Source organism: Balaenoptera ricei, chromosome 1, assembly GCF_028023285.1.
Source record: "Balaenoptera ricei isolate mBalRic1 chromosome 1, mBalRic1.hap2, whole genome shotgun sequence".
NCBI classification, from domain to species: Eukaryota; Metazoa; Chordata; class Mammalia; order Artiodactyla; family Balaenopteridae; genus Balaenoptera; species Balaenoptera ricei.
This window is the reverse complement of record NC_082639.1, coordinates 122,337,431-122,355,494: the sequence shown is the minus strand read 5'-3', so window position 1 is coordinate 122,355,494 and position 18,064 is coordinate 122,337,431. Positions and strand designations below refer to the sequence as shown.

General features: G+C 39.6%; 2 protein-coding genes across 10 annotated transcripts in view; one reads left to right on the top strand and one right to left on the bottom strand.

Moving 5' to 3' along the window:
* LOC132352617 (protein piccolo-like) overlaps nt 1-14,485 on the bottom strand; it is a 28,634-nt gene extending 14,149 nt beyond the window's left edge. For 4 of the 8 annotated variants that reach the window (XR_009498818.1, XM_059903218.1, XM_059903258.1 and 1 more), the window contains exon 1: nt 14,353-14,485. Coding sequence is in view for 1 of the 8 variants with exons in the window: in XM_059903209.1 (XP_059759192.1) it covers nt 9,312-9,347 (36 nt within the window). In the remaining 7 variants the exon portion in view is untranslated. Of the gene's footprint in view, nt 1-9,311; nt 9,447-14,352 lie in introns of those variants that run through there. The other 4 variants (XM_059903242.1, XM_059903209.1, XM_059903226.1 and 1 more) reach the window with 3 other exon arrangements.
* A 111-nt stretch (nt 14,486-14,596) lies between these two features.
* TMCO1 (transmembrane and coiled-coil domains 1) overlaps nt 14,597-18,064 on the top strand; it is a 55,489-nt gene continuing 52,021 nt past the window's right edge. For both annotated transcript variants that reach the window (XM_059935364.1, XM_059935355.1), the window contains exons 1-2: nt 14,597-14,814; nt 15,232-15,309. In XM_059935364.1, coding sequence (XP_059791347.1) covers nt 14,745-14,814; nt 15,232-15,309 — 148 coding nt within the window. In that variant the 5' untranslated portion in view covers nt 14,597-14,744. The remainder of the gene's footprint in view (nt 14,815-15,231; nt 15,310-18,064) is intronic.

The window sequence follows — 18,064 nt, the reverse complement described above, 5'->3', positions numbered from 1 at the left end:
TACAAATCAGAAACTGCCTCTTTTGGGCAACAGCTTGTCAGGTTTAGTAAAGATGCTGAATTTTAATGTCAAAGACAAAAATCCTGTAATATTCTGGGTGGGACTAAAATTCCCATCACGCTGTTGCTACAGATGGTACTAAATTCACCTCCCCAACTAAATAACACATTTAATTTATAATGCAATGAGATGTGCAAAAAATTGCTTTTGGCTATGTGTTAAGAAATATCCTTAGCTGACAATGTAATGATGCAACATGCTCTAGCAGAAAACAGACAAACCAAGGAGGTTGCTCTTATGCTGTTGCTAACACCCTAGAGCAGGCAGATTATGGCATCCTATATTACACAGCAATAATTTTGTGGTGCAGAAGGTATAAAGGCATGAAAATGTTTCAATATCAGGTCTAAGTGAGGGTAAAAGACCAGACAGCTATCATCTTTAAGATGAGATACACACCTAGTACTCATCATCCAGATGATCAGTTAACTCCTCTTGAAAAATGACTAGATTTTTTGTTTGGTTGTCATAAAAGACTCAGAAGAATCTGAGCCATGATTTTTGCATGAGGAGCTAAATGAATTTTAGCAGACAAATTATAAATGAAAACTTTAGTTATATCTAATTTCAAAGTGATAGTTCCTTATTCATACCTTTCTATGTTTTTACTCTTTTCTACTTTTCTGGGCTCCAATGCACATACCTGCTACACATATTTAGTAATGTTGTGGTCAGAATAGTCTGCTATTAGCCTAATTCAATTGATACAAACACGTAGAAAAATAAAAATTATAGCCGAAGTTGAACTGCAGGTGAATGTACTTAAAAGGCAAACAAGAGAACTCTAGACATTTCACTGAAGTGTGACACTGAAAGAGAACCAACTCTACCTTGCATTCTGGACAACCATGACTTGACTGCATTGATTCCAAGAGCAAGAATGAAGGATACAGCAGGAAAGTAGGAAAGACAGCAAGAAAAAAGTTAGGAACAGAAATAAGGAAGAAAATGTGAGAATAAAAACTAGAGGAGCTATACCATAATATATTAACAACATGAGGCAGAAAATAATCTTAGAACTAAAGTGAAAATAATACCTCACAAGTGTAGTAAATTCCAGGGTCTTGGCCACTATAATAATTAGGAGTAATTTAATGAAAGGGCTAGGAATTGAACACGAGTAGCACATTAGCCTGCTTTTTGGTCAAATTCCACCCAGAAGGCATGTTTTGTTTGACAAATGGCATGGGGATAGCTTTAGGTGGGACCTCACTCTTCATTTCACTATAGTTCCCACCCTACTTTCTCTGTTAAATACTCCAGAATGGACTGACATATTCACGCTACCTGCCTGACCTTTCCGGTTATTCAAGTTTGCAATAGTCTAATTGAAACATATCCTGTAACAAATAAAAGATAACCACTCTCTTATAGTATAAAAGGTGATACTCCAGGATATTAAAGAAGATAGAAAATAAAAGACAGTGCTTTATTTTCATTCATTCATTAGCAAATGCTGATTAGAGAAATATCATTGGCAGTCATTTCCTCTTGTCACATAATACTGTCATTAAATAACAATGAAGGTCTAATGACCAAAATCAAAGGCAGAATGAAGTTATCAGTTCGTTATATTCATGTTAAAAAAAATAGTGGTGGGACTAACCAAGATGGCGGAGTAGAAGGACGTGCTCTCACTCCCTCTTGCGAGAGCACCAGAATCACAACTGGCTGCTGGACAATCATCGACAGAAAGACACTGGCCTTCACCAAGGAGGATACCCCACGTCCAAGGACAGAGGAGAAGCCACAGTGAGATGGTAGGAGGGGCACAATCAGAGTACAATCAAATCCCATAACTGCTGGGTGGGTGACTCACAGACTGGCAAACACTTATACCACAGAAGTCCACCCACTGGAGTGTAGATTCTGAGCCACACGTCAGGCTTCCCAAACTGGGGGTCTGGAAATGGGAGGAGGAATTCATAGAGAATCAGACTTTGAAGCCTAGTGGGAATTGATTGCAGGACTTTGACAGGACTGGGGGAAACAGAGACCCCACTGTTGGAGGGCGCACACGGAATAGTGTGTGCATCGGGACCTGGGGGAAGGAGCAGTGACCCTGGGGGAGACTGAACCAGACCTACTTGCTAGTGTTGGAGGGTCTCCTGCAGAGGCGGGGGTTGGCTCTGTTTCACCGTGGGGACAAGGACACCGGCAGCGGAGGTTCTGGGAAGTACTCCTTGGCGTGAGCCCTCCCAGAGTCTGCCATTAGCCCCACCAAAGAGCCCAGGTAGGCTCCAGTGTTGGGTTGCCTCAGGCAAAACAACCAACAGGGAGGGAACCCAGCCCCACCCATCAACAGTCAAGTGGATTAAAGTTTCACGGAGCTCTGAATGCCACAGCAACACTCAGCTCTACCTACCACTAGAGCCTCCCATCAAGCCTCTTAGATAGCCTCAACCACCAGAGGGCAGACAGCAGAAGCAAGAAAAACTACAATCCTTCAGCCTGTGGAACAAAAACCACATTTACAGAAAGATAGACAAGATGAAAAGGCAGAGGGCTATGTACCAGATGAAGGAACAAGAAAAGACCCCAGAAAAACAACTAAATGAAGTGGAGATAGGCAACCTTCCAGAAAAAGAATTCAGAATAATGATAGTGAAGATGATCCAGGACCTCGGAATAAGAATGGAGGCAAAGGGCTTCCCTAGTGGCGCAGTGGTTGAGAATCTGCCTGCCAATGCAGGGGACACGGGTTCGAGCCCTGGTCTGGGAAGATCCCACATGCCACGGAGCAACTAGGCTCGTGAGCCACAACTACTGAGCCTGCGCGTCTGGAGCCTGTGCTCTGCAACAAGAGCGGCCGTGATAGTGAGAGGCCCGCGCACTGTGATGAAAAGTGGCCCCCGCTTGCCACAATTAGAGAAAGCCCTCGCACAGAAACGAAGACCCAACACAGCTATAAATAAATAAATAAACAAATACTTAAAAAAAAATGGGGGACTTCCCTGGCGGTCCAGTGGTTAAGACTTCGCCTTCCAATGCAGGGGGTGCAGGCTCGATCCCTGGTCGGGGAGGTAAGATCCCACATGCCTCGCGGCCAAAAAACCAAAACGTAAAACAGAAGCAATACTGTAACAAATTCAATAAAGACTTTAAAAATCGTCGACATCAAAAAAGTCTTTAAAAAAAATGTAAAGTCTATAAAAAAAAAAGAATGGAGGCAAAGATTGAGAATATGCAAGAAATGATTAACAAAGACCTAGAAGAATTAAAGAACAAACAAAGAGAGATGACCAATACAATAACTGAAATGAAAACTACACTAGAAGGAATCAATAGCAGAATAACTGAGGCAGAAGAACGAATAAGTGACCTGGAGGACAGAATGGTGGAATTCACTGCTGCGGAACAGACTAAAGAAAAAAGAATGAAAAGAAATGAAGACAGTCTAAGAGACCTCTGGGACAACATTAAACACAACAACATTCGCATTATAGGGGTCCCAGAAGGAGAAGAGAGAGAGAAAGGACCAGAGAAAATATTTCAAGAGAGTATAGTCGAAAACTTCCCTAACATGGGAAAGGAAATAGCCACCCAAGTCCAGGAAGCACAGAGAGTCCCATACAGGATAAACCCAAGGAGAAACACGCCGAGACACATAGTAATCATACTGACAAAAATTTAAAACAAAGAAAAATTATTGAAAGCAGCAAGGGAAAAACGACAAATAACATACAAGGGAACTCCCATAAGGTTAACAGCTGATTTCTCAGCAGAAACTCTAAAAGCCAGAAGGGAGTGGCATGATATACTTAAAGTGATGAAAGGGAAGAACCTACAACCAAGATTATTCTACCCGGCAAGGATCTCATTCAGATTCTATGGAGAAATCAAAAGCTTTACAGACAAGCAAAAGCTAAGAGAATTCAGCAACACCAAACCAGCTCTACAACAAATGCTAAAGGAACTTCTCTAAGTGGGAAACACAAGAGAAGAAAAGGACCTACAAAAACAAACTCAAAACAATTAAGAAAATAGTCATAGGAACATACATATCGATAATTACCTTAAACGTGAATGGATTAAATGCTCCAACCAAAAGACACAGGCTTGCTGAATGGATACAAAAACAAGACCCATATATATGCTGTCTACAAGAGACCCACTTTAGACCTAGGGACACATACAGACTGAAAGTGAGGGGATGGAAAAAGATATTCCATGCAAATGGAAATCAAAAGAAAGCTGGAGTAGCTATACTCATATCAGATAAAATAGACTTTAAAATAAAGAATGTTACAAGAGACAAGGAAGGACACTACATAATGATCAAGGGATGAATCCAAGAAGAAGATATAACAATTATAAATATATAGGCACTCAACATAGGAGCACCTCAATACATAAGGCACCTGCTAACAGCTATAAAAGAGGAAATTGACAGTAACAAAATAATAGTGGGGGACTTTAACACCCAACTTACACCAATGGACAGATCATCCAAAATGAAAATAAATAAGGAAACAGAAGCTTTAAATGACACAACAGACCAGATAGATTTCATTGATATTTATAGGACATTCCATCCAAAAACAGCAGATTACACGTTCTTCTCAAGTGTGCATGGAACATTCTCCAGGATAGATCACATCTTGGGTCACAAATCAAGCCTCAGTAAATTTAACAAAATTGAAATCATATCAAGAATCTTTTCTGACCACAACGCTATGAGACTAGAAATGAATTACAGGGAAAAAAACGTAAAAAACACAAACACATGGAGGCCAAACAATACGTTACTAAATAACCAAGAGATCACTGAAGAAATCAAAGAGGAAATCAAAAAATACCTAGAGACAAATGACAATGAAAACACGACGACCCAAAACCTATGGGATACAGCAAAAGCACTTCTGAGAGGGAAGTTTATAGCTATACAAGCCTATCTCAAGAAACAAGAAAAATCTCAAGTAAACAATCCAACCTTACACCTAAAGAAACTAGAGAAAGAAGAACAAACAAAACCCAAAGTTAGCAGAAGGAAAGAAACCATAAAGATCAGAGCAGAAATAAATGAAATAGAAACAAAGAAAACAATAGCAAAGATCAATAAAACTAAAAGTTGGTTCTTTGAGAAGATAAACAAAATTGATAAGCCATTAGCCAGACTCATCAAGAAAAAGAGGGAGAGGACTCAAATCAATAAAATCAGAAATGAAAAAGGAGAAGTTACAACAGACACCGCAGAAATACAAAGCATCCTAAGAGACTACTATAAGCAACTCTATGCCAATAAAATGGACAACCTGGAAGAAATGGACAAATTCTTAGAAAGGTATAACCTTCCAAGACTGAACCAGGAAGAAACAGAAAATATGAACAGACCAATCACAAGTAATGAAATTGAAACTGTGATTAAAAATCTTCCAACAAACAAAAGTCCAGGACCAGATGGCTTCACAGGTGAATTCTATCAAACATTTAGAGAAGAGCTAACACTTATCCTTCTCAAACTCTTCCAAAAAATTGCAGAGGAAGGAACACTCCCAAACTCATTCTATGAGGCCACCATCACCCTGATACCAAAACCAGACAAAGACACTACAAGAAAAGAAAATTACAGACCAATATCACTGATGAATATAGATGCAAAAATCCTCAACAAAATACTAGCAAACAGAATCCAACAACACATTAAAAGGATCATACACCATGATCAAGTGGGATTTATCCCAGGGATGCAAGGATTCTTCTATATACGCAAATCAATCAATGTGATACACCATATTAACAAATTGAAGAATAAAAACCATACGATCATCTCAATAGATGCAGAAAAAGCTTCTGACAAAATTCAACACCCATTTATGATAAAAACTCTCCAGAAAGTGGGCATAGAGGGAACCTACCTCAACATAATAAAGGCCATATATGACAAACCCACAGCAAACATCATTCTCAACAGTGAAAAACTGAAAGCATTTCCTCTAAGATCAGGCACGAGACAAGGATGTCCACTCTCAACACTATTATTCAACATAGTTCTGGAAGTCCTAGCCACGGCAATCAGAGAAGAAAAAGAAATAAAAGGAATACAAATTGGAAAAGAAGAAGTAAAACTGTCACTGTTTGCAGATGACATGATACTATACATAGAGAATCCTAAAACTGCTACCAGAAAACTGCTAGAGCTAATTAATGAATATGGTAAAGTTGCAGGATACAAAATTAATGCACAGAAATCTCTTGCATTCCTATACACTAATGATGAAAAATCTGAAAGAAAAATTATGGAAACACTCCCATTTACCATTGCAACAAAAAGAATAAAATACCTAGGAATAAACCTACCTAGGGAGACAAAAGACCTGTATGCAGAAAACTGTAAGACACTGATGAAAGAAATTAAAGATGATACCAACAGATGGAGAGATATACCATGTTCTTGGATTGGAAGAATCAACATTGTGAAAATGAGTATACTACCCAAAGCAATCTACAGATTCAATGCAATCCCTATCAAATTACCAATGGCATTTTTTACGGAGCTAGAACAAATCATCTTAAAATTTGTATGGAGACACAAAAGACCCCGAATAGCCAAAGCAGTCTTGAGGGAAAAAAACGGAGCTGGAGGAATCAGACTCCCTGACTTCAGACTATACTACAAAGCTACAGTAATCAAGACAATATGGTACTGGCACAAAAACAGAAATATAGATCAATGGAACAAGATAGAAAGCTCAGAGATAAACCCACGCACCTATGGTCAACTAATCTATGACAAAGGAGGCAAAGATATACAATGGAGAAAAGACAGTCTCTTCAATAAGTGGTGCTGGGAAAACTGGACAGCTACCTGTAAAAGAATGAAATTAGAATACTCCCTAACACCATACACAAAAATAAACCCAAAATGGATTAGAGACCTAAATGTAAGACTGGACACTATAAAACTCTTAGAGGAAAACATAGGAAGGACACTCTTTGACATAAATCACAGCAAGATCTTTTTTGATCCACCTCCTAGAGTAACGGAAATAAAAACAAAAATAAACAAATGGGACCTAATGAAACTTCAAAGCTTTTGCACAGCAAAGGAAACCATAAACAAGACGAAAAGACAACCCTCAGAATGGGAGAAAATATTTGCAAACGAATCAACGGACAAAGGATTAATCTCCAAAATATATAAACAGCTCATTCAGCTCAATATTAAAGAAACAAACACCCCAATCCAAAAATGGGCAGAAGACCTAAATAGACATTTCTCCAAAGAAGACATACAGACGGCCACGAAGCACATGAAAAGAAGCTCAACATCACTAATTATTAGAGAAACGCAAATCCAAACTACAATGAGGTATCACCTCACACCAGTTAGAATGAGCATCATCAGAAAATCCACAAACAACAAATGCTGGAGAGGGTGTGGAGAAAAGGGAACCCTCTTGCACTGTTGGTGGGAATGTAAATTGATACAGCCACTATGAAGAACAATATGGAGGTTCCTTAAAAAACTAAAAATAGAATTACCATATGACACAGCAATCCCACTACTGGGCATATATCCAGAGAAAACCATAATTCAAAGAGACACATGCACCCGTATGTTCATTGCAGCACTATTTACAATAGCCAGGTCATGGAAGCAACCTAAATGCCCATCAACAGACGAATGGATAAGGAAGTTGTGGTACATATATACAATGGAATATTACTCAGCCATAAAAAGGAACGAAATTGAGTCATTTGTTGAGACGTGGATGGATCTAGAGACTGTCATGCAGAGTGAAGTATGTCAGAAAGAGAAAAACAAATATCGTATATTAACGCATGTATGTGGAACCTATAAAAATGGTACAGATGAGCCGGTTTGCAGGGCAGAAGTTGAGACACAGATGTAGAGAATGGACATATGGACACCAAGGGGGGAAAACTGCGGTGGGGTGGGGATGGTGGTGTGCTGAATTGGGCGATTGGGATTGACATGTATACACTGATGTGTATGAAATTGATGACTACTAAGAACCTGCAGTATAAACAAACAAACAAACAAAACAACTAATACTAAACTTTCTTTGGGTTATTTGTATGGAAATATGTTAATATAAATGTTTCAGACATTACATGAAATTTCTAAAAATCTTATATGTTCTGGTATAATGTTATAAGTCATAATCTTAGTTATTACTTTAAAATGTATATCTCAGAAATAACTAATTTTCTTGTCAACTGCATTATTATGAACTTTCCTCAAATCTTTAACTGGGGTCATTTTTAAGTCTTATGTCATTTACAGACAGTTCTGGGTGTACTCTGATGCTTTTGCAAATATGTTCCTATAAAAGGGTTTCATCTTCAAGAAATTCATGGAAAAGACTCTGACAAGTACAGGTTTCTGGTAACTGACTGTACTGCTGAACTGAACGAATAAGCATTTTCAGAACTCTAATGAAAAACTGATGAACTCATAAAAGTGCTAACAAAATATCAAGATAAAAAAAATTAATTACATGGGACTGAGTGAACTGATTAGGATGAGTATAATTTTTGTGACTTTCTGTTTGAATTAAAAAAAAAATCCCCCCCCAAAAAAATAAGTAAATAAGTATTCACTTTTGTACCTAATTTTGACATGTAATTCCATATTTTCCTTTGTAAAAAGAGCCCAAGAATTGTATAAGCTTTAGGTCACAATACACCTAGAAATGCCTCTGGTAGAAACCTTAGCATTACTGAAGTATTCTTGTTCACCTCATTTTATTTAATTCTAAGAATTACTATTTCATCCTTCAAAACTCTCTTGGACTTTCTCTTGTGAATTTCTGCTGATACTACTTAGTTCAGGGCTTCCTCACTTAAAACTGCATCATGATGAATGCCTGATAGTTGGTTTTCCTGACTGCAATCTCCCTTCCAAATAAATCTATCCTATGTAAAGCTGGCAGACTAATTTTCTTAAAAAGAAACATTGCTTATTTTGCAAAATTCCCATCCAAACTCAAGATATTTTGGTGTCTTTCCACTATCACTGATCTTCTACACTTGGGATGCTTAAATGCCCAGGCAAAAGTGACAGTCAATCAGAGGGTACTTGAAGCCACAAGAGAAATGTGACACATTTTTCTAGAGTATCATTTTTTCTTGATAGCAAGTAATTTAAAAGATTATTTCCCGCCTTTCTTTTCTTTACTTGTATCAAAGAGATATCGAATTGAATGTAAAAAGATAAAACACTTTTGAGCTCAGATGCAGAAAATTAGATTCACTATTATTCTTGGCTCATGACACATTCTCACCATTGGTTCATTCAAGGCTCTCAAGCATTCATTCATCCTTCATTTAAAATAATACAACAGGGGAATTCCCTGGTGTTCCAGTGGTTAGAACTCCGAGCTTTCACTGTTGAGGGCCCATGTTCAATCCCTGGTTGGGGAACTAAGATCCCAGAAGCTGCGCAGCTAATAAATAAACAAACAAACAAATAAATAAAACAAATATCCATGAAGTCACCACCAACATGAAAACTAGTACATGAATTTACATTTACATTCACCTCTTTGACCCTCCATTGCATCACCCAGCCTCTTCCCATTCAAGGTAACACTATCTAAATCATCATTCTCTTGCTTTTCTTTTTAATATCACAGGTATATATATATATATATATGTGTTCCTAAACAGTTTTGGGGGGCAGCTTAGAAGTTATTAACTTTATAAGAAGTCTATCACATGCTGTATGTAATTCTTACAGACTTACTCTTTTCACTCAATGTTATATTGCTAGGATTAATGCACATTATGGCATATAACTAATAAATTCATTTGGAGTGCTGTATAAATATATTCTAATTTATTTATCTATTCTTCTACTTGTAGATGGGCATTTGGGTTGTCTTCAGATTTTGATATTAAAGAGAATGCTCATATGAACAATCTTGTGTATGTCCTGGTACTTGTTCAAGTTTCTTTTGGGTATATACCTGGAGCAAAATGGTAGGTCAAGGGGTTTCCAAATGTTTATCTTTACAGGGTAATGACAAACTTTCAAAGGAGGCTGTACCAATTTATACTCCCACTAGAAATGACTAAAAGATTCTGCTGATCCACATCCTCTAGGTATGGTCCAACTTAAAAGTTTTTTTAAACTATGGTAACATATGCACAATATCAAGCCTACTATTTTAACTATGTCTAAGGGTACAGTTCAGCGATATTAAGTACATTCATATTGTTGTGCAATAATCACCCACCACATCCATCTCCTGAACTTTTTCATCTTCCCAAACTGAAACTCTATGCCCATTAAACAATAACTCTCCTCTCTCTCCTCTTCCCAGTCCTTAGCATCCACCATTCTACTTTCTGTGTCTATGGATTTCACTACTCTAAGTACCTCGTAGTGAAATAATACAGTATTCATACTTTTGTGCCTGGCTTATTTCACTTAGCATAATGTCTTCAAGGCTCATCTACGTTGTAGAATGTGTTAGAATTCCCTTCTTTTAAGACTGAAATATATATATATATATATATATATATATATATGTGTGTGTGTGTATATGGACACATTTTGGTTATCCATTCATCCATCTATGAACACTTGGATTGCTAAGTATAAGGGAAGAAGGGAAAATTGGAGTTTGGGTGAAAGAACTGGATAGGTTCAGTCTGGGATATCCAAACGGAAATGCCCAGTTGGCAGTTAAGTTACTAGGTCTGAGAATCAGAAAAGAAACCTGAGCTACAGATATTATTTAATGAATTATCAGTGGATAAATGGTAACTGAAGCTACTGAAGAAAGCAAGAGGACAGGGAAAATGAATAGAATGAGAAAAAACTAGTTCAAGGATTATGTGCTAGGTGGTTTAATAAGAACCAGTAACAATAACAGTTAACACTTACTGTGACCTTTCTATGAGCCAGGTACCATTCTAAATATTTTGCTCAAATAATTTAAAAAAAAAAAACAACTTTGGACATAGGTACTATTATTATTATGCCATTTTACATTTAAGGAAACCAAGGCACAGTGCAGTGAAATAATTTGCCTGAAATTGCACATTAAATTGAGTGGTGAAGCCATGATTTGAAGACAGGTAGCCTGACTCCAGAATTTTGTTCTCAACCCTATACAAACCTCACAGTAATTCTGGAAGGTAGGTATTTTTACCTCTACTTCATAGATTAAAAAAAAAAAAAATGAGGCTCAGAGAAATTAAATTAACTTGCTAGAGTAATACAGCTTGCATGAAGTAGGATTACGATTCAGAACTAAAGACCATATCCTTTCATACGTCACTTATGAGAAGAGATTTAATTTCTCTCATAATCTTTTACAATGCCTTGCCTAGTACTAAATATTTGTTTAAAAAATGGTATTATTATCCTTAATTATTACTACTAATAATGTAAGAACATTGAAGTTTAGCTCCAATTTACCTTTCACAGGAAGTTACTTGAGGTTGCACCACAACATAAAAAAAGTATAAACTAAGGCGGAAGATGTGGGTCCAGGAAATAGTGACTCGTACCCTAGAGAATAGTGAAAGGAAGTCCCAGTACAAAAGCCTTATAGTAGAGAAATTGGAGCAGGACAGTGAATTTTTGGAGAGTGGTCTTCATGGAGAAAACTTTGAAATCTAAAAATTAATACAATGAGTCTTTAGAGATATGATAAAGGAATCTGGTAGCATGTAGTAAAGATGTCACTGAACTGCCTCTAGCACTGTTCTTCAACAAAGGGCATTAGGGTCATGATATTCTTTCCCTAGAGAAGGAAATGTTATCCTAGCAGACAGTTCTGTAGTAAATATTAACATAGGAATAACTGAAATGCTTTTTATTACCGTATTTCACTGATTTTAAGACTTTTCCCCCCATATTTTAAACCTCTGGATGGGATGCATCTCACAATCAATGGTGTGTCATGGTTTAATTATTTTCTTTCTTAGTAGTACATAAAATAATAGTGCATCTTCTAATCAATAGCATGTTGGATTTGATCAACTATGTGTGCCACAGTTTTATATGCTTTATAATATTACTCTTTCTAATTTAATCTTCCTAACAGTTTCATGTAGCTGATACTATTACTATTTTATAGACAAGGAAACTGAGGCTCAAAGATATTAAACAGGGCTTCCCTGGTGGCGCAGTGGTTGAGAATCTGCCTGCCAATGTAGGGGACATGGGTTCGAGCCCTGGTCTGGGAAGATCCCACATGCTGCGGAGCAACTGGGCCCGTGAGCCACAACTACTGAGCCTGCGCGTCTGGAGCCTGTGCTCCGCAACGAGAGGCTGCGACAGTGAGAGGCCCGCGCACCACGAGGAAGAGTAGCCCCCGCTCGCCGCGACTAGAGAAAGCCCTCGTACAGAAACGAAGACCCAACACACCCAAAAATAAATAAATAAATAAATAAATTTATAAAAAAAAAAAATGTTAAACAATATGCTCAAGGACTGCTGTCAATGAAGTTGCAAAGCTAGAATTGAAAACCAGGTCTGGGGAATTCCCTGGCGGTCCAGCAGTTAGGCCTCAGTGCTCCCACAGTTGGGGCCCTGGGTTCAATCCAGAAATCTTGTGGCATGGCCAAAAAGAAAAAGAAAACCAAGCCTTACTTCAAAGGTCATGCTCTGTTGCACCTCAACATTTACCATGGGTGATACAAAGCTGAATAAAAACCATCGAAGTTGAATAGTTTAAGGGGGATGAAGTTTTTCCAACGCCTCCAGAAAGAACCAATCTTGCCCTCATCTGTGCTCCCGTAACATTTTATGAGTACCTCTGTGGATGTAAAATGTCACCTGCCATATCAGCAAACATAGGCTACTGTGGCCATCAAGCCATCAGCCACTACATCAGCCCTGAGGCAACTCAGGGTAGAGAAAAACAAACAGGCTGCTGGTCACCAAGCTGTCAGCCACTGCAGCTGTCCCCAGTGGTGCAACCTGAGGGGATTCAGGATGGAGTAAAAAACAGGATGCTGGCCCTAGACAGTTAAGGTGCATATCAAAGGAAGGATTTCAATAAGCCCAAACTCTTGCATCTTCCCATACACAGCTAAATTCATAAGCTTGAGACGTCTGGTTTTTCTTCAATTAGCAGTAATCTTTTGATTGCCAACTACCTGGTTTTTGTTGCAAAAACTCCTATATATCCTTGCTCCTCCCTTGCTTCTTTGGAGCAGTGTCTCAGAGCTGAAAGGCTGCCTCCCGGGCTTAAGGCCTCAGAAAGTCCGCGTGGAATAAAATGTAACTCCCAACTTTCAGGTTGTGCAATTTTTTCAGTTGACACCTCTAGTATATGTTGTTATAATGTATAACTTACAAGGAAGTCAGGAGTAGTATCTTAATCACCCTTTCCAACCTTACAGTGCCTACCACTGATCCTGACACATGAAGAGAAACTCTGTTTCTCTGTTAAAAGGAAACAGGGTCTCTGCCACTAAGTGTAAAGAGGAGACAAGAAATGCACATATAACTAATAAAGGCCAAATATAGTGTTATAGGAAAATTATAAATAAAATGCATTGGAGTTTAGGAGAAAAGAAAAAAAAAACGATAGAGAGTACAGGTCAAGGGGAAACAGTTCAGCCAGCTTCCAGATTTTCCTACACACACACAGACACAGTCTGCAAAAGCTGAAAAGGCTGAAACCAAGCTAATGAGACAATTTCTCTACCCATTTAAAAATTTAATGAGTTACCAGCATTTATAGACTGAACTTTTAAAATTTCACATAAAATCAGGATTTTTGGATTTTCTTGAAAAATGGGAAGGTATTGGAAACTGGGTGCTCATTCTCCAAGGGAAATTGGTTGGATGTATCAATTGTTCCCTTCAGATAAAGTTAGTGCTCCCTTGCTCATCATAGTACCTCCCACCATTTTCTTACGCCCACCCAGTGTAAAATACTTTATAGCTGACCATAATGGGTATTTGGGTTTAGGACCCCTTCTCAAGACACACCGCTCACTGCTCTATTACACACCGGGTATTTTCAAGCACCGTGTCTCTGCCTGGAAAGACTCTGCTTTCTACAAAAGCACTCAGACTTCTCTAAGCGACTGCTTCAATTCCTTTTACCAGCTTTCTCTGACCATCCCCTCAACCGGGTCACCGCAGCATTCTGGTCATACCTCTATTAAAACCCTAATCACACCGTATGTACAAGTTTTTCTCCTTTACTAGAATGTGAGTGCCTGGAAGCCAGCGGCCCACGATTCATTGACGTTCGCGCCCCAAATCCGTGGCCCGGCATCTAAACACAGGCATTCGGTACGGGTGTGCGGAAGTCAATCTCCTCACTTTACGCAAACCTAGGGTAAACTACCTACTCGACCTTAGATGTGGGGCTGAGACAGAAACGAAGACGAGTCAAAACAAGTGGACTCTGGGCCACCACCGCGAGCAAACGCTACCGGACGAGGTCCCGCCGCCGCAACTCCGATTCAGTTGCTCCAGTTCCAACTCTCGCGAGATTCGGCCTGAGCGCCAGCCCGTAAGCCCCACGCAGCTCGGTTTCTACGGGATTCTCGCGGTAGCGCGACACGCCAGGAGGAGCACTTCCGGCGCTGCGCCCCGGAAGGGGAAGTGAGGCTTCCAGGCTGACGGAGCTGCTGTGTTACTCGGCTGTCCTGAAATCTAGGAAAGTCGTTTTCGCTTCACTTTCCCTGGCTTTCGAGCGCTTCCCCCCTGGCGGGTGGGAGTGCAGAGGCTGAAGCGCAAGATGAGCACCATGTTCGCAGACACGCTGCTCATCGTGTTTATCTCCGTGTGCACGGCTCTGCTCGCCGAGGGTGAGAGCGGCTGCTTCTCTGACGTTTGATCAGTCCCCGAGGGAAGGATCCTAGGCACTGGGTCCCTCGAGCCTAGGGAGAGGGCGCGAGCCTTGCTTCCTTTGGCGGGGGTGGGAGTGGGGTTCACCTCCATTCCAGGGAATCTTACCTCCAGGAGCGGGAGGGGTAGTGTGGAATCGATTGCCGAGGTTTCTTCGGTCTAGGGGAGGTTTCACTTGCGTGTTTGTGAAGACACCTTCGTATCTTGTCACAGTTTTGGTTGAAGATTCAGTTGTCTTAACGTTTGAAAAAAGTTAACTATTGGTGAATATAGAGCAGAAAATTGAAATCCATTCTTATCTAACGGTAACCACTAATAAAGGCTGTTGTGACCGTTCCAAACATTTCTCTATTAGCATGTTGCTTTTAATGTTTCAGGTATAACCTGGGTCCTGGTTTACAGGACAGACAAGTACAAGAGACTGAAGGCAGAAGTGGAAAAACAGAGTAAAAAATGTGAGTATGGGAACATCCTTTAAAAACAGTTTTAACACATGAGGCTCACTGAGTGCATGTTCACAGTACATATATTAGGAGCATCAACTCATATAAAAACTTTATAGGAATACAAAGGTGAATCTGACTAGAATTGAAGTCTGTTTAGAAATATAAGACTTTTTTTTAAAGAAAACTTTTTTTATAAATTTATTTATTTTATTTTTGGCTGCATTGGGTCTTCGTTGCTGCGTGCAGGCTTTCTCTAGTTGCGGCGAGCGGGGGCTACTCTTCGTTGCGGTGCGTGGGCTTCTCATTGTGGTGGCTTCTCTTGTTGCGGAGCACAGGCTCTAGGCACACGGGCTTCAGTAGCTGTAGCACGCAGGCTCAGTAGTTGTGGCTTGCGGGCTCTAGAGCGCAGGCTCAGTAGTTGTGGCACACGGGCTTAGTTGCTCTGCGGCATGTGGGATCTTCCCGGACCAGGGCTTGAACCCGTGTCCCCTGCATTGGCAGGCGGAGTCTTAACCACTGCACCACCAGGAAGTCCCGAAATATAAGACTTTTATGCAGAATACCTAATACAAACCTCAGCGGAGTGACTGACAAGAGAGGTACTTATTATGTGCTGTGGTGGTTCTAAAGAAGAGACCCCATTCAGTTGTGAGGGGCTATGGAAGCCTTTGTGATGCAGATAGCCTTGCAGTCCTTCATGCGTAGTTAGAATTTGGACAGAGGATGAGATGAGGAAGGAGTTCCAGGCAAAGGAAATAGTATATGTGCAAAAATAGGGAAATTTTAACTAGTAAGGTGTGTTTGGAGAACAGCAGGTCATAATGATAAGTATCAAGGTAAGTGGTGTCTTCAGGGATAAGCCAACTTTCATTTGGGTCTGATGGTTGAAGGAGTATTTGAGGAAAAGGTTAAGAACAAGTCGAGTTTGTTGTTTTTGAAATAAAACAGGAATTCCACAGGATACAGCTGAGGGGGCTGCTATAGGCATAATGTGAATGGTTCCTTACAAGCTTGGTTTGGTTTTCAGTCTCCTTTTCTGCCTTATAAAGATTAACTCTAACTTTCACATCTTAAAATTCTTGTGACTTTCTGTATTCTATGACTTTACTGTATGTCTTCATAAGAGTTTGAAGTTTTCTTTCTTACAACATCCCATTTCTAATATCCACATAGTAACAATTTGTGGTCAGTTGTATAAAATTATTCTCCTTTTCTAGAAAAGGAGATTGAGACTCAGAAAGGTTAAATGACGTATTAATGTCTCAGAGCAAACAAAGAATTAGAAACCAAATTCAGGCCTTTTAAGTTACGGTTTACTGTTCCTTCATTTATTCAATGTTGATAATGCACCTCAACATATTTAAAACCAAACTCATTATCTTTACCTTCACACATGTGATCCTTTTCCAGTATTTCCCTATTCGGTGAATGGTACTTCCTTGCTTCCAATGGTGCAAGCCAGAAACCTTACTATACTTTCTTCATTTGGCTTTCAGGACACCCCACTGTCTTGGTTCTGCACTTAACTTGTCAATTGGTCGTTCTTTTGCAGTTTCCTTGTTGGTTCCTCTTCTTGACCTCCTGTTGTTGGGAGTGACCAAAATTTATTTTTTTTCCTCTATACTCACTCCCTTAATGAACTCATTTATGTGCTCTATTTGCCAGTGACCCCCCCAAATTTATATCCTTAGCCCTCTCTGTTAGTGCAAGATTCAAATATCCAACTATCAACTTGTTAATTCCACTGGAATGTCTAATGTATATCTCAAACCCAAGCTGTCCAAATTGAACACTGTTCTTCACTTCTAAGCCTGCTACATTTGTAGCCGTCACAGTCTTGGTCAGTGGTAATCCTGTCCTTGTGTAGGACATAAGGACATAATCCTTGTGTAGTTATCTTTGACTCTTCTCTCACAGCCCACATCCAAAACTGTTGGGCTGCCTTCAAATATATCCAGAATCTGCCCACTTTACATCACCTCCACTGCTAACTACCATAGTCCAAGCCACCATCATCCTTTGCATGAATTATTGTGATAGCCTCCAACAAGTGGTTGTGTTTCCCTGTAATCTGTTCCCAAGATAGCAGCCAGAATAATCTTTTTAAAAGTATATCAGATCATGTCCCTTCTCTGCTCATAACTCTGTGATGGTGTCCCATTTTAACTCGGAGGAAAAGCCAAAGTTTTTACAGTGGCCTACAGAGGTCCCCTGTTACGGCTCTGATCTTCTTTCCCTCTCATTCACTGTGCTCCACCCTCACTGACCTGTTTGCTGTTCCTTACTACACATCAGCCTCACTCCTGTGCTGGGACCTATCTAATGGCTGTTCCCTCTACCTAGAATGTTCTTCTCTGTGATATCTGTTTACCTAACCCTTGTAACTTCTTCAAATATTTGTTCAGAGCTCACCTCAGTGAATCTTAACTTGACCACCGTATTTAAAACTGCAGTCAGCCTACCTCCTGTACCACTGCCACTCCTCATCTTCCTTATCCTGCTATTTGTTTTGTTTTCATTCATCTGCTACAATGAACGCTTCACTAGGGCAGGGTTCTTTTTTTTTTTTTTTTATCGTCGTTGTTTACTGATGTATCCCATGCACCTAGAAAAGTGGCTGGCACATGGTAAATGTCTAATAAATATTTGTTGATTCAAATACTTCCTTCTATCACCCTGTATGTGCAGTCCACTCTCAATCCCTGATACTATTGTCCTCCTGAAGAGTTTTCAGTCTTTCTACATCTCTTCATTTCCGCCACCA